The sequence below is a fragment of the Hermetia illucens genome, chromosome 4 (assembly GCF_905115235.1).
Source record: "Hermetia illucens chromosome 4, iHerIll2.2.curated.20191125, whole genome shotgun sequence".
Classification (NCBI taxonomy): Eukaryota; Metazoa; Arthropoda; class Insecta; order Diptera; family Stratiomyidae; genus Hermetia; species Hermetia illucens.
Genome location: NC_051852.1, coordinates 28516310 through 28532020, shown reverse-complemented (window position 1 = coordinate 28532020; position 15711 = coordinate 28516310). Strand labels below are relative to the sequence as shown.

The 15711-nt window shown below is 42.4% G+C and overlaps 1 protein-coding gene across 1 annotated transcript; it reads left to right on the top strand.

Annotated features, from left to right (window-relative positions):
- Positions 1 to 31: 31 nt before the first annotated feature.
- Positions 32 to 11684, top strand: LOC119655757 (breast cancer metastasis-suppressor 1-like protein). Its single transcript, XM_038061813.1, has 3 exons — positions 32 to 421; positions 526 to 770; positions 10848 to 11684. Exons 1-3 carry the CDS (start codon positions 226 to 228, stop codon positions 11112 to 11114), a joined length of 708 nt encoding a protein of 235 aa, XP_037917741.1. The 5' UTR covers positions 32 to 225; the 3' UTR covers positions 11115 to 11684.
- Positions 11685 to 15711: the final 4027 nt, after the last annotated feature.

The following is a 15711-nucleotide window of genomic DNA, read 5'->3' as shown; positions in this document are numbered from 1 at the left end:
CACTGCCCCCCATTCAAGTGTCATCAAAACATTTGACAGTCCACCAGCGATTTCTATTATGGCGCGTCAAGTTGTTTATTAGAGATAGTTCGGGAATAACCTCTTCGTCATTCAGTTGTTCTGCGGAAGATTTTCTGTTATAAAACCGCGTAAACAAGACGAGGTTTGCATCGTTAATATTCCCCAGAGTTAATTGCCCCCGCCAAAATCAATTTTCCTGCAAAAATGCCTGTAAAGAACGACGGCGAAAGTGATGGGGAAGGCGATGTTTCGGGAGCAGAGTCTGACCACTCTGTGTCCAGCCACGGCCAGGATCATGAATCCAGCGCCGAGGAAGTCGATGAACCCGATTCCGATGATTTCTCCGATATGGATGAAAGCGAGTGCGAAAGGCGGAGGATCGACTGCTTGGATAATTTGAGTAAGTGCACTTCCGGAGTGGAACCTGAGATTTTATGCGAAATTTTCCTTCCCTGACCCAGAAATCTGGCTTGAATACTAAAAGCAAATAATTTCTGCTTCCAGTGAATCTAGAGAAACAATTCTTTCGTCTGCGCGAGCAACTCTACAAGGAGCGCATGAACCAAGTCGAAGTGCAGCTGTCTGAAGTGAGGGTGGGAAAGTCGCAGGAATACTTGGGGCCCCTGCAGCAACTGGATGAGAACCTGAAGGCGCGGAAGGAAGTGTCGGAGGTGCTGAAGAAATATCGCATGGAGAACATCATGCACAAGTACTTGTCGGAGGAGCAGGCTGCGCGGCAGCACTTTGATGTGAGTATTCCAAGTTAAAATTTGTAGCAATCGCTTTTGTTTGTAGAGATACGGGCTAAAATCCTAGCGTAATCTTCCGAGAGAGCATTTAATACAAGTTCTTCACTGCGGTAAATGCTCCAGTTTAGCAAAATGAGCAAATAAGTACATATTTATGTAAACCTCAGACCGGTATCCAGGACAAAGGCTTTCGGTACTTAATGATGCAGTTAATCCGCTACAATTGAAATTATGGCAACATGCCCATAAATAAGGCTGCAGGAAAGTATACGTCAAACCTGACTGGCGTAGGACCTTTTCATGGCGCTTGATTGTAGCCGACATCAGTATATTGGGCGTAGAATTTCTGTGTCACTACGACTGCTGGCGGACATCCAGCACTGAAGCTCGGTGTTGCTTGAAAAACGTTTGAACAACTTCTTAAGAAGACCTTCATACACCTATATGGTCCCCAGACCTAATAGAGAATGACAACTTTCTATAAAAAAAAAGTCAAGCGACGACGGCTTTACGGTTTCTTACCAGGGCAGAGGCAAATCATCAGACGCTGCCTCACCTCTGCCCTGGGAGCAGCGTGACCGTAGTGGCTCGCAGATGTTGAATGCTCCTTTATATAATTCGTAAAACACGACATGCCTACGAATTATATTGAGCGCAAATCCGCCTTATTGACCAAAGCTGGCCAGGGCTCAAAACGAACTTTCTATAAGTTACATGCGCCCAAAAATTTTTGGACGATTCCGAACCAGTAACACATTCCTCTCATCCAAGACTGTCGTGTTTTATCTACCTTGAATCTCGCCAAGACTTACCATCAAACCCCTGTAGCTCCAGAAGATATTCCAAAGACAGCAATTTACAAACTGTTTTTGATGCCTTTGAGTTCACTCAGATGAGTTTTGCCCTATGAAATGCGGCGCAAACTTCCGCAGATTAATCCACTCTGTACCTCAAAACGTCAACTTCTGCCACGTCTACTTGGATGGCATTCCGGCACACAAGCATCGGCACATCTCGAGTACATTTTTCGTCGCTTCCTTAGCTATGTCCTACTTCTCAACATTTAAAAAGCAAATTCCCACAACGGCACGTGAAATGGCTTTCCAAATCTGGTGTTCTTTGTGATCGGCGATTTGAGACGACCGAAACAACAGTGGCTTAATACGTTGAATCGTGATTTAAAGATCTCACAACTGCATCCTGATCAAGCCTTGATAGGACAAAATGTAGATGGGACTAAAGGAAAAAAGAAGATTCCCTGACCCCTGATGACATACAATCCAACCCAGTGGTCAAAGGGTAGTATAGGTCCTAGGGCGAAACGTGGATTGATACCCACGATGAAGCACAAAACCTGGGAAACGCCTGCTGAACCAAAACCAACAGCTATACTACCAAATCTTATCTCCACCTCCAGGTGACCGCTGGGAACTCTTTCTTAACGAAAAACTGCAGACGGAGAAGGATGAAGGCGAGTCTCTCGTGCCTAAAAACGGGACAAATTGTACCAACTGGTCCTCCAGGTTGGGGGTTGGGTTGGGCTGGTAACCCTACATGGAAAACAACTTGTTACGAAGCCACAACAGGAGCCTTGGACTGGACGGATAACACAACGGTGAACCCGGCAACGACGACGGAATAAGGATTTACGCTTTTTCTCATGGGACGTCCGCTTCCTGTACAGAGATGGAACTGCCAAGCAGCTAGCCGATATCCTGTCCCAATATAGGACGATGGACAGGGACATCTTTAGCCTGGCCCTGGAGAAAGTGATCCGTGGTGCTGAGGTAAATGCGAGGGGTACGATCCCTTTAAAGTCCACCCAACTACTGACCTATGCTGACGATATCAACATCATGAGAAGAACGACCTGAGACGTAAAAACTGCCTTCATCTAAATTGAGCAGGCGGCGCGAAATCTTGGGCTGCACATCAATGAAGGCAAGACAAAGTATATGGTTGCAACGTCAGCACCAAAAACCAAACAACCAACAACATCAAACCGCACTGGTCAAACGGGAAGAATAAAGATAGGAGAATACAACTTTGAGACCGTTCATAATCTCTCCTATTTAGGGTCGAAAATCACAACCGATAACAGTTACGACGACGAAGTACGCGCACGGTTGTTGGCAGCCAACAGAGCCTATTTCAGCTTACAAAAACTATTCCGCTCGAAACGTCTCACCATAGGGTCAAAGCCCTTACTGTACAAAACAATGATCTTGCCAGTCCTCATGTATTCCTCGGAGACCTGGGTTCTTCGCAAGAAAAAAATTACGAACTCTTGGCCGTGTTTGAGAGAAGAATCCTCCAAAGAATTTCTGGCCCCCTACATGAGGATGGGCGATTCCGTAGCCTATATAAAGACGAAATCTATAAGCGATACCATGACCGTCAGGTTGTGGATAAAATCCGGCTCAATAGGTTACGGTGGGCGGATCACTTGTATGGATGAGGATAATCCCGCCTAGAAAGTCTATAAGGGCAATATCTATGGTAGAAAAAGAAGACGAGGCAGACCCTGCCTGAGATGGGACGATGGCGTAGGCCGGACAGCCAGCTTTTAGCGTTATCGAATTGGTGGACTTCGGCGGAAAACCGAGATGTCTGGAGTTCTTTATTAAAGCACGTCTAGATAGGTTGTTGCGCCGTTGATGATGATGAAAGTCAGTCGACCGAAACAACGGTGACTTAATACGCTAGATGGTGATTTAAAGACCTCGCAACTACATCAAGTTCAAACCTTTGATAGGACAAAATGTAAATGGGACTAAAAAAAGAAGATTCTATGACCCCTGACGGCATACTACCCAACCCAGACAAAGTAAAAACAATCACGATCTTTCCGCTGCCTAACACGGTAAAAGACTTTAGAAAGTTCTTGGGCGTAGTGAACTACTACCGTCGTTTCCTGCTCAAAGCCTCTCATCACCAGTTCCTTGACATCATCCTATCTGGGCCTAAAACCAAGGAATTGCGAAAGTCGTGTCGTCTCCCGAAACCGTCCACGAGTTTAGGACCACCAAACAGCAGTTGGTAGACGCTACATTTTTCGCATTCCGTCTTCAGGGTGCCCCTAGCCATGCTCACCAGGTGCTAATCTTCACTAGAAAGTGAACCAAAGGTGGCAGTCATTGAGTTTTTGCGAATCCGTGGGCCTTGTTGGCCCTGTTTGGTGTTTCCATACCCCGATCCCTTTAACACTTCCAATAGGACCAGCATTTTCAAACCTTCTGCGCTTTTCTTTCCAAATAGGAGAAAATTTACTAAGGGAAATGTAAAATTAAACCGTCGCTTTGCCTGTTTTAGCGCTTTGTGGATGTAAGTATTCCGGATAAAACCACTCTAAATATACGTTTTATGTTCCAATTTCATACAACGAGGGATCCAGGATCATAGGAAGAAAACATGGGCCCAGGGTGAAAATCATGCACAGAAACTCTGGCCGAAATGAAAATAGTGCGAGCGTCACTAACATCCCTTATTGAAATTGATTCAATGTCCGTCTGTTTGTCAAACCCGCTTTACGCGGAAACGGCTGAACCTATTGTCACCAAATTTGCTGAGAACATCTGGTCTATGAATCTCTTTACATATAGATAGTAACGATATTTTCTGTTGAATTTGAGGGGGCTCCCCATACATACGAAAGGAGGGGAGCGTACCTTCTTTTCGCCGAATATAGTCATGTGTGTTTTCAATAGGGATAACTTCCCAACCCAATGACATTTGTGACATTCGGTTTTGCAGCAAGCTTCAGTACACTTTGACAATTCATCATGGGAAGAACAACATTACGAAAAATTTATGGTCCACACAATCGTCCGAATGAGCGTTATATTCGTCGCCTTATTCAAAAGTTTGGATCGATTAATCCATATACATGGCATTGCTCGGTCAGACGAAAATATCGCTGCGGTTCGTGATAGTGTGCCTGAGGGTCCAAGACTCTCAATTCCGCGCCGTGCTCAAGAAATGGGCTTTTCAACCACTTAAATTTGTCCAATTTTGCAAATAAAACAGCAGCTAAAGCCAAATCACCATCGCGCCGAGCAACTTGTCTAAAAAATTTAATGATCGCCTCATGCAACACGGTCTCAGATTGAATCTAAACAAAACTGAACGACCGATCCCCATAAAACAGGCGCAATCACTGTCAGCGGCAGTGATCTGCCCAGAACCAAGCGATTTAAAACCTCGGGTCAACACTACCAGCCAATGGAGAACTGCGTTATGAAATCGTTTCATGCATTATCGCAACCTAGATGAAGTGGCGTTCCACAGCTGGTGTTCTTTGCGATCGAGGTATCAATGAACGTCTCAAATCTAAAATTTACCCCAATGTCGTCCGTCCTGTCGCCTTATATGGTTCTGAGTGTTGGCCGATTATAAAAGACAATGAACACAGTCTTGCGAAGATGTTGCGTTGGCCTAGAGGCGTCACACGTTTAGATCACATCCGAAATGAGAATATCCGTGCACGTCCTGGGACAGTGTCCAGCACTTGTGCAAAGTAGGTCGATACATCTGGGAGAACACTTAATACCAGATGCAAAGCTGAAACTTCTGGAAGTGGGGAACATACTAAAGTTCCTAACGGTTACTGGCCTGCTTGAGATACTATGATCAACAGGTACACTATAACCAGTAAAAGGGGCACAATAGTTCTTCAAGGACGCGGTGCGACTTTCCCTTAACAAAATAATAATAATAATGATCGTTATGGGGTTGCACCGATCGTGGAAAAGTTGCGAGAGAGGCGTCTTCGATGGTATGGTCACACAATTCGCGCAAATTGAGAATTCACTTGCCAAGATTGGTCTGAACATCGAAGTCGACCAAAAGGCAGGATGAAACAGCGGTGGCTTGATACGCTGGATGGGGATTTAAAAGCCTCGATGTTGCATCCAGATCAGGCATTTGATAGAGCCCAATGGCGAAACCGATCCCGACGAACCGACCCAGCTTGTAAACGGGACAAACGCTGAAGAAAGTCGTCTATGCGAACAAGCCAAGCATCTTCGAAAAGAATAAACACAAAATTGCCGATATTACACCGGGATCATTTAAAAAAGTAATCGGAAAACCTAGAACAGAAAAGGAAGACATAGTATGGCACATATTTCCATAATGTTTAGTCAAAGTACTGTCATAAGTAAAACACGAATAGTGGACATATCGTACTAAAGACATACAGTGCCCGACAAAAGAATGTGCGCATTCAACACTTATGATTCCACTTTTTTAATTACGTCTAGACAACATTTAGTCTCGCCTAATGATGTCTATTCTGGATTTAAAGTTAAATATTGGTGTTATAAAAGGATGCTTGGAGATTTGTAAAAATTGAGAATGAAACCCGTAATTTTATGTGAAAACAATGTCGGGAAGGAAAAAGTTAAGTGTTGAGGAAAAGGCCCGTTTTCTGGTTTTGCGGGAACGGGGTGAACAATTGACTTTTCTCCCTATTTCCCTATTACGGAAATAGGGAGAAAAGTCAATTGTTCTGAGGCAAGTATTAGAAATTTTATTGAAAAGTATGCCAGAGATGGCAGTCTGGGATGAAAACAAGGGACCAGAAGGAAGCAGGTGAATATTAGAACGACGTGACTGAACTGTGAACGATTGGAGATGTTCTCTGATGAGTCGAAACTCAATTTGCTGGGATCTGACAGTCTGTCCCCAGTGCGAAGAAGAAAAGGAGAGAGATTTGACCCCGCGCACACGAACTGCACACCATTCTCCCTCAGTAATAATGTGGGAATGCATAACATCCAAAGGATTTGGTAGTTTTTCTTTTCTAAACGGTGTTGGTAACGCAGAAAAGAACAAAAAAATTATCGAAGATTGCGTTGTTCAGACGGTAGAAGCACTGTATGAGCACTTTGATAAAGTAATATTTCAGGACGGCTTTTTATTCTCCAGCTTCATGATAAACCCGAGAAACCCCCTTTGAACTTGGTTTTTCCTTCACACTTGCAGTGCGATCATTTTTTTGTCAGGCACTGTATATGTACTAAGTACCTACTTTTCCCTATTCCTTTTATGTAAAACAAAGCCTTATTAAAATCATGTTATTTTTGGTCTGTAACACATGTATTTTTCTGGGAAACAATTATACCGATTGAAATGGGATTCGGTGACTTATTATTGGTGGACCAAAAGTTGAAAAATAAAGTGTAGAAAAAATAGCAATGAGTGTCATTTTTGGCCCCATTGAAGTCTTTTTCTAAATGAAAATTTTATTTTTCTTAGTCAATTGGCTGACTTTCCAAATTTTTGTTGTTACCGAAGATGGGATTTCACTTTCAGGTGGAAATTGTAAATATTCCATATTGTTTTGCAGTGAGAATTTGGCAGCAGGATATAATCAAATGTTACCTCATTTTTTAGTGCTTTATAAATCAGTTACCTCCAGGCAATAAATCAAGAGTGACGCCTGTATAAATCTCAAAATTCGTGTACTGTTGCGTCAATTATACGCGTTTGTTGTTTCTGGAGTTGTTTTTTGTCGGAAATCCACCGATAGCGTAAATCATTTCCGGTTTTGTAAGTTTTCCACCTGCTGCTCCCTCTATTTGTTCAACTCTTTGGACAATTAAAAAAATACCGAATTTTTTAATTTTCCGCCAGTTTAAAATAAAGTTTTATACAAAATTTCTGTCAAAAATTCAAAAATATAATTTTTATTTTAAAATTGAGAGATTAATGAGTCCACCCACCATACGAAAGCATCCTCCCGCCAATCCCGGCGACCAACCTTCGTAATCAAGTTTATTTCGGACATTAGACATATGTCCAAGAATAACACCTTAGTCGCCAACGCTTTATCCCATATAGGAGATCTCCGAAAAGGGGCCTAGGCTATATATTCTAGTCGCTTTCCATATTGAAGTATTTCGCTCAGTGCGCGATCATTAGCACCCCGACATACGGATAACGAACCGACTAGTAGCTAACAAATATTTCTGGCCATCCACGAACTAGGCCTTAAATTTTGGGCCAGAGTATGCATCGCATGCTAGAAGTGTAATGTCACTAGGCATGTTGAGAAGGGGGTAGGTGCAATTCTTAGAACAACAAAGCGTTTCCACGCCATACATCTCGACATTGTAAGCCCTTTGGGAGACTCGCACAGCTGTAAGTATTGCCTCACCATTATAAATCGGTTTACGCGGTGGCTTGATGCAATACCTCTGAAGGGCAATGCATCACAACCATTGCTAAGGCCCTCTGTTGGAAATAGATTCCGTGCTTTGGTATTCCAGCCGTAATAATTCTAGACCAGAGAATGCAGTTCGAATCTGCTCTCTTCTCGGAGCTCGGAAACCTCATCGGTTTCATCGGACAACTGCATACCATCCGCAGTCCAATGGGATGCTCGTACGTTAGGATTGGATTCTGATGCCGTTCTTCCTTGCCTCCGTTCAGTCGCCCACGAGGAATTTGCTGGCAGTCATGTTAATCTCGTGTACGGGAAGAACCTATGACAAAAAACACGGTCTTGAAGACACTGGATTGTTGCGCCTGCTACGAGAGACTATTTCCAAATTGAAGCCACTTCCGCTGTCTAGTCACACCCACACCCCTAGTAAGCTCGAAGCCTGCACCACCTTTCTGGTGAGGACTGATGTCATATAAGGGCGCCCATAATGTTCAGACTGGACGTTTGGGGACAGCCCCAAAACACGCCTTTCTACCAGTATGTCGGATACAAGTGGGCTCAATAGTGAATGAGTACTTAAGTCAAAATCAGGATAATAATGCGAGTGCAATGCTGACCTCATTGCTTGCCTCTTACATTGTTCCGGAATCCTATGATTTACCGTTGCAGTCTCAGATGAAGTGCTCTCACACACTTCTAGGCTCAAATCCAATTGGAATATCGCACCAATGATTAGTATTATTACCGGTTACCAGCAAGTTACCTTACACTTGAAAACATGTCATATCTTCAGTAGCGAGTGCTTTTTTTAAGGTTTTGTGTAAACACAAAACCTTATTAAAATCGGTTTACTGTCTGTCTGTCCGTCACACGCATTTTTCTCGGAGACGGTTATAGCGATTGACACCAAATTTGGTAGAAAGGTGGGAACTGTGAACGCTCACGCATATAGTGTGTTACATCCTTTTATGACGAATTTAAGGGGGGGTCCCCATACATGCAAAAGGGGGTTTAAATTTTTTTTTTAACAAATATAGTCATGTGCGGTATCAAATTAAAGGTCTCGGTTAGTACTTTTCGAAGCGGGTCTTAGTTTTGAAATTCGTTGAAAAGGTGGGGAGTGCGGGGGGTTGAAAGTGGTCATTTTTTTAACGAACCCATTCTCAGGAACTGCCAAACTGAAAAATCTGAAAAAAATCAGGGAGCTGCTACTATATGGTGCCTAGGCTCCGAAATACCCTTCATACATACATATCTGACTATAATTTTTAGTAATTGACAGGAAAACGCCCCTTAAATTCACCCTAGAATCACAAAATTTTGCAGCAATGTAGGCTACAGTATAGAGCATTATCTTTCCAAATTTTGTGAAAATCGCACTATTACTAACAAAGTTATACTAGGTCAAAGCTTCCGCTCCTCTGCAAATTCAAGACCATGAATGTCAATATCACTTGAAAGTGGCTATTTTCACATAATATGTGCGTGCTACATGCTAATGGGACAAATGCATACTCAAATCTCTTTATAAAAGAAATACACAAAACCTTTCATACCTGAAGCGTCTAGCTTCCGGTGTCCCGACTTGTCTTTCGCCTAAAGAAGCTAACGAATTTCTTCTCTTGCCCTTTTAATGGGGAAGTTAAATAGATAAAAACCGCCAAAACCTGCTTTTCACTTTGCTCGAAAGAAAAATTCTTCGCTTCTGATTCTAAATAATCTATATATGTAGGCAGCCAACTACCATGAAATTTTTAAATAATCTAGGCCTGCCTTAATAAGGAACTCCAGATATCCTATCGCTGCATCTGAGGGAGGGTCTCTTTTTCTGTTATATATTGCCCTTACTGACTTTCCGGGCTGGCTCATCCTCAACCATTCGGATTAAATGACCCGTCTAGCGCAAACTATTGAGCCCGGATTTTGTCCACAACCAGACGGTCGTGGTATTGCTCATAGTTACCGTCGTTATGCACTTAGCCTACGGAATCGTCCATCCTCTTGTAGGGGTCGAAAAATTCTTCAGAGGATTCTTCTCTCGATCCCGGAGTCCCCTTCACTGATCCAACACCACAGGTTCTGTTAAAATGAACCCATCGCTCTTGAACCAGAAATATGTAAGGACAGTCCTGCAACTTTGCCAGCCTTGTCGCCAGTAGATAGGAAGTTTTCTTGCGTCCGATTTCTCTGGATATCATCAACTTGGTGGTGTAGCAACGTTCATGTTCTCATTCCCCAGGTGGGGGTTTTCCATTGAAGTGGAAAGCCTGTCTTCCACAGATTTCTTCGTGGGGGAACATGAATTTGGTGAGGCCTCCAAAATCCGTGCCTCGGCCATGGCCTGATTTCTCAAAGTCGCGGGTGGAATCAAAGTCTGCGACTTCTTACCAGCTACTACAAGCTCCCCCACCACGACAAGGTGGTGTCCGAGGCGGAGGCTACTAGTATTAAGTCCATATGATTTTTAGTTAACTATTACCCGTCTTTTGAGGGTGTAAAATTTGACAGCTGTCGGATTATTAGTTTGCGCTATAGAAGCAGTGAAACAATTTTTTTTAATAAAAATGAAAATTTTTGTTTGGGATGAGTTGTCCTGAGCCCACCATCTACTTGATGGCGGGCTGCACATATTTGAGAAGCAACTTACTTCTGCTATTCAGTACGCAGACTACTCTTTCGTGGGCAAGCGCCCAGTACTTTCAAAAATTATAATATTGGCTATGTGGTTTCAATCGGCGCTTGCCCACGAAAGAGTAGTCCGCGCACTGAATAGCACAAGTAAGTTGCTGCTATTCGCAATTCCATAGGAGTCAACTGATCATAAACTAAATTTATTTTCTAAACACAAATCTGGTTACATTTTCACATCCAAATTACTAATTTACATTCATTACTTTTCTCTCCAACAGAGCGAAAAGCAACTTGCCATGGATGCCATCCACGAAGATCTCCTTGAGAAAATCCGCCGTTTAGAAGAGGACCGCCACAATGTCGACATCTCCTGGGCCGACTGGGGTACAAATACGCGAACCAGTAAAGTTCGAGGTCCCGGGCGCAAGAAGGCTGTCACCGTGTCCGGCCCGTATATCGTTTACATGCTATCCGAAGAAGATATTCTCGAAGATTGGACCATAATACGGAAAGCATTGAAAAGATCTGCGGCCGCGAATACTTGATAATTAATTCTTAGGCTTTAGGTAATTTATCGGAAATTCTTGATTTAACGGCACCTAATTTCTACTATTTTATTGCTTTCGAAAACGCAATACTCTACTACGCATTAATAATGGATTGAGTTAAAAATTGTATCTTTCTGCTGGAGAATATTTTAAATTTATCTTTTAATCGCATTGGATGTTTGATCAAATCATTCTTCTAAAGGAAATAGACCGAGTATCTCATGAATAACTGAGCGCTCATGTTGTATAACTCTTTCATGAAACTGAAATTAGAGTTTAGAATGTTTTACTCTTTCAATTCGTTATAATTTTAGTATCGATGTGCAGAATTCGAGCCGTAGGAGCCAACAATGTTCTGTTGTTAGGAACTGTTTGACTGTAAAATATTGGATTAGTGTGTCAAGCGATCTTAGAAGTGCACATTCAACTCTCGATGGTTGTAAAATCGTGCTCTGAACTTATCTCTAACTTTCTAGAATAAATGTATTTTACTGTGGAATAAATTTTTGTATAAATTTAAGAATGTTGTATAAATAAAAATGTGGTTTTATAGAGATACATTATAAATCAACGTTTTAATTTGTTTCCTATTGAGAAGTCTTGTTCTTCTTCTATGGCAATTATAATTCAAAGTCGATCTCTGATCCAGTTCCGAAGTGTTCGCCTCCATTCTTCCACCTTGAATAGATAATTTGAAACATTCATCCACTCTGTGTCACGTTGTCAATGAATCTTTCCGCTTTCCCTCTCTTATCGGACCTGCCTACAACATAGGATCGCCCGAATCAAAATTCTGCTATTAACGGTGAAATGCTTTCTGATGATCTGTCTTTTGTTTTCTTCCTTTTCCTGCGTTGCCCCTAAACACAGAATTATCAATATATTCGAAATTGTATTCATTTAATGTCATATTTATTCTGAATCACGCTTTCTTCTTAGTTTTTGTCATAAATTACACTTTATTCTCATTTGTAGCAATTTCTTTTGGTGCCTACTATAGTCAAGTGTTGCCAAAGCCTCTTGCGATCACATTTAACCATATCAGTAACATATATCATCTCCATAGACTACAATTTGGTATGATCTATAAAGTATTGTCTCATATAGGTCTACTAGCGTTTTCTGAATAAGATGCTCCAACGCACTGGAAAGTAGCGTTAGGGCACTGTCTTTTTTCGATTCAGAATTTGTACCGGAGCATCTTATCAACTAAGTTTGCATCTTTATCTGTTATAAGATTTTCTGTTGCCTCTTTGAATATAATAGTTTGTGGACCTAGCAAAGTCTTATGCACGAGTAAAATTTTTAAGAGCTCGAATTGGGCGGTCCTTCTTATGGGTTCATATGGGTCCAATTTAGGGGCCGGAATTGATATTGTGAATTGAAGCATCTGTTCTGTTCTTTTGGAGAATTGGTTCTTAGCCTTTACTTTGTAATAGGTGGCGGATTTTTTTTATGCAGTTGTTACTATCATTTCCTCCAGCTCAGCTGCATAATAAGCAAAAATAAAGTGTTGTTTAACAACCGTAAGGGGCATATGCAGATATACTTGAAATAATGATGAATATTTAAATGCCCTGGCTAAGTATTGGCTCCGATATCTATTTAAAGTTACATTAGTTATTGTTTCCGATGCTGGTAAAGTATTTTTAGAACTCCTGATTATTTCTAAGCTCTCCAATGCGTCCAATGGCTCATACATTATTTAGGCCTATGGCACACAGAAAGCGATCTTTCGCGGCATTGTCACACACCACGCGATATGTTGTGAGTGATCCAGCTTTGTGACTACTTTCTAACGAGTAGCTTTAGTAGCATAAAATATTTCGTATAAATTTTGAGTAAAAATGAGTAAATAAAAATGAATGAGTTGACAAGAACATTTCCTTTATTTGCTAAGAATTTGGTGAAAAAAAAAAAAACAAATACAGTATTTCGGGAACCATTTGTCCCTTTCCCTTCAGTTACAGAAAAGACAACACACTTCAGTCCCCGAAATACTGTGTTTATTTTCTCATCAAATTCTTAGCCAAAAATAAATAATTTTGTCAACCCGTTTAATTTTATTTAAACTTTTGGTAATTAACCAACTCAAACAAAAAATGAGTAGTTCAGCCGAGGAGGTACCCCTTCTTTTAACGCTCCAATGCAACAGAAAAAAAAGTCAATGTTGGGTGCATGAGATAAACAAGAAAGACGAAATACATGAAAAATATCATCGTCTCAGTTGTGAACTGCAATTACATGAAGAAAAGTTTTTCTAATATTCCCATTTGTCTTGAGAAATTTTCGAAGCAGTGCATTACCTATTATAACCTCGCATTGAAAAGTGCACAATAAAATGGAGAAAACCAATAGAAACGAGGGAAAAATTAATAATTTGTTTAAGGCCAATTATGGAAAAATACTTTATAAACAATTTAAATTTCTAATATTCTACTACTTTATCATCATCATCAACGGCGCAACAACCGGTATCCGGTCTAGGCCTGCCTTAATAAGGAACTCCAGACATCTCGGTTTTGCGCCGAGGTCCACCAATTCGATATCCCTAAAAGCTGTCTGGCGTCCTGGCCCACGCCATCGCTCCATCTTAGGCAGGGTCTGCCTCGTCTACCATAGATATTGCCCTTATAGACTCTCCGGGTGGGATCATCTTCATCCATACTCATTAAGTGACCCGCCCACCGTCACCTATTGAGCCGGATTTTATCCACAACCGGACGGTCATGGTATCGCTCATAGATTTCGTCATTGTGTAGGCTACGGAATCGTCCATCCTCATGTAGGGGGCCAAAAATTCTTCGGAGGATTCTTCTCTCGAACGCGGCCAAGAGTTCGCAATTTTTCTTGCTAAGAACCCAAGTTTCCGAGGAATACATGAGGACTGGCAAGATCATAGTCTTGTACAGTAAGAGCTTTGACCCTATGGTGAGACGTTTCGAGCGGAACAGTTTTTGTAAGCTGAAATAGGCTCTGTTGGCTGACAACAACCGTGCGCGGATTTCATCATCGTAGTTGTTATCGGTTGTGATTTTCGACCCCAGATAGGAGAAATTGTCAACGGTCTCAAAGTTGTATTCTCCTATCCTTATTCTTCTTCGTGTTTGTGTTTGACCAGTGCGGTTTGATGTTGTTGGTTGATTCGTCTTCGGTGCTGACGTTGCCACCATATATTTTGTCTTGCCTTCATTGAAGTGCAGCCCAAGATCTCGCGCCGCCTGCTCGATCTGGATGAAGGCAGTTTGTACGTCTCGGGTGGTTCTTCCCATGATGTCGATATCGTCAGCATAGGCCAGTAGTTGGGTGGACTTGAAGAGGATCGTACCTCTTGCATTCACCTCAGCATCACGGATCACTTTCTCGAGGGCCAGGTTAAAGAGGACGCATGATAGGGCATCCCTTTGTCGTAGACCGTTGTTGATGTCGAATGGTCTTGAGAGTGATCCTGCTGCTTTTATCTGGCCTCGCACATTGGTCAGGGTCAGCCTAGTCAGTCTTATTAATTTCGTCGGGATACCGAATTCTCTCATGGCCGTGTACAGTTTTACCCTGGCTATGCTATCATAGGCGGCTTTAAAGTCGATGAACAGATGGTGCAACTGTTGTCCATATTCCAACAGTTTTTCCATCGCCTGCCGCAGAGAGAAAATCTGATCTGTTGCTGATTTGCCTGGAGTGAAGTCTCTTTGGTATGGGCCAATGATGTTCTGGGCGTATGGGGCTATCCGGCCTAGCAAGATAGTGGAGAATATCTTATAGATGGTACTCAGCAACGTGATACCTCTATAATTGCTGCACTGTGTGATATCTCCCTTTTTATGTATGAGACAGATTATGCCTCGCTGCCAATCGTCAGGCATTGATTCGCTGTCCCATACCTTGAGCACAAGTTGATGAACCACTTGGTGTAACTGGTCGCCTCCATATTTAACCAATTCGGCTGTAATTCCATCGGCTCCTGGCGACTTATGACTTTTTAGCCGATGAATTGCACGGACTGTTTCTCCTAAACTTGGTGGTGGCAGTATTTGTCCGTCGTCTTCAGTTGGCGGGACCTCCAACTCGCCGATGTTCTGGTTGTTCAATAGCTCATCAAAGTACTCAACCCATCGCTCTAATATGCCCATTCTGTCGGAAATCAGATTTCCCTCTTTGTCTCGGCAGGATGAGCATCGAGGTGTATAAGGCTTCATCCTGCTGACTTGTTGGTAAAACTTCCGCGCCTGGTGCGGTTGCTCCCTGTACTTTTCTAGTTCACAGACTTGTTGGTTCTCCCAGGCTTCCTTTTTCCGTCTGTGAAGTCCCTTCTCCGCTCGACGGAGTTCGTGATAAGTCTCTGCGCGTGCCCGTGTTCTTTGAGAATGCAACATTACTCGGCATGCGGCATTCTTCCGTTCCGTTGCTAGCTTACATTCATCGTCAAACCAGCCGTTCCGACTCCTTTTGCGGCTGGGGCCAAGTATATTTGTGGCCGTATCCATGATAACGTTCTTCAGGTGGTTGTGAAGATCATTAGTTGATGCTTCATCTCCAGGTCCTCTGTTGACTACGGTTATTGCGGCATCCATTTCCCTCTTATAGGTGTCGCGGA

Coding starts and splice junctions, on each gene's coding strand:
- LOC119655757 (XM_038061813.1), top strand. CDS start 226: ATGCCTGTAAAGAACGACGGCGAAAGTGATGGGGAAGGCGATGTTTCG. Junction 422..525: donor CGACTGCTTGGATAATTTGA/GTAAGTGCACTT, acceptor TTCTGCTTCCAG/TGAATCTAGAGAAACAATTC. Junction 771..10,847: donor CTGCGCGGCAGCACTTTGAT/GTGAGTATTCCA, acceptor TCTCTCCAACAG/AGCGAAAAGCAACTTGCCAT.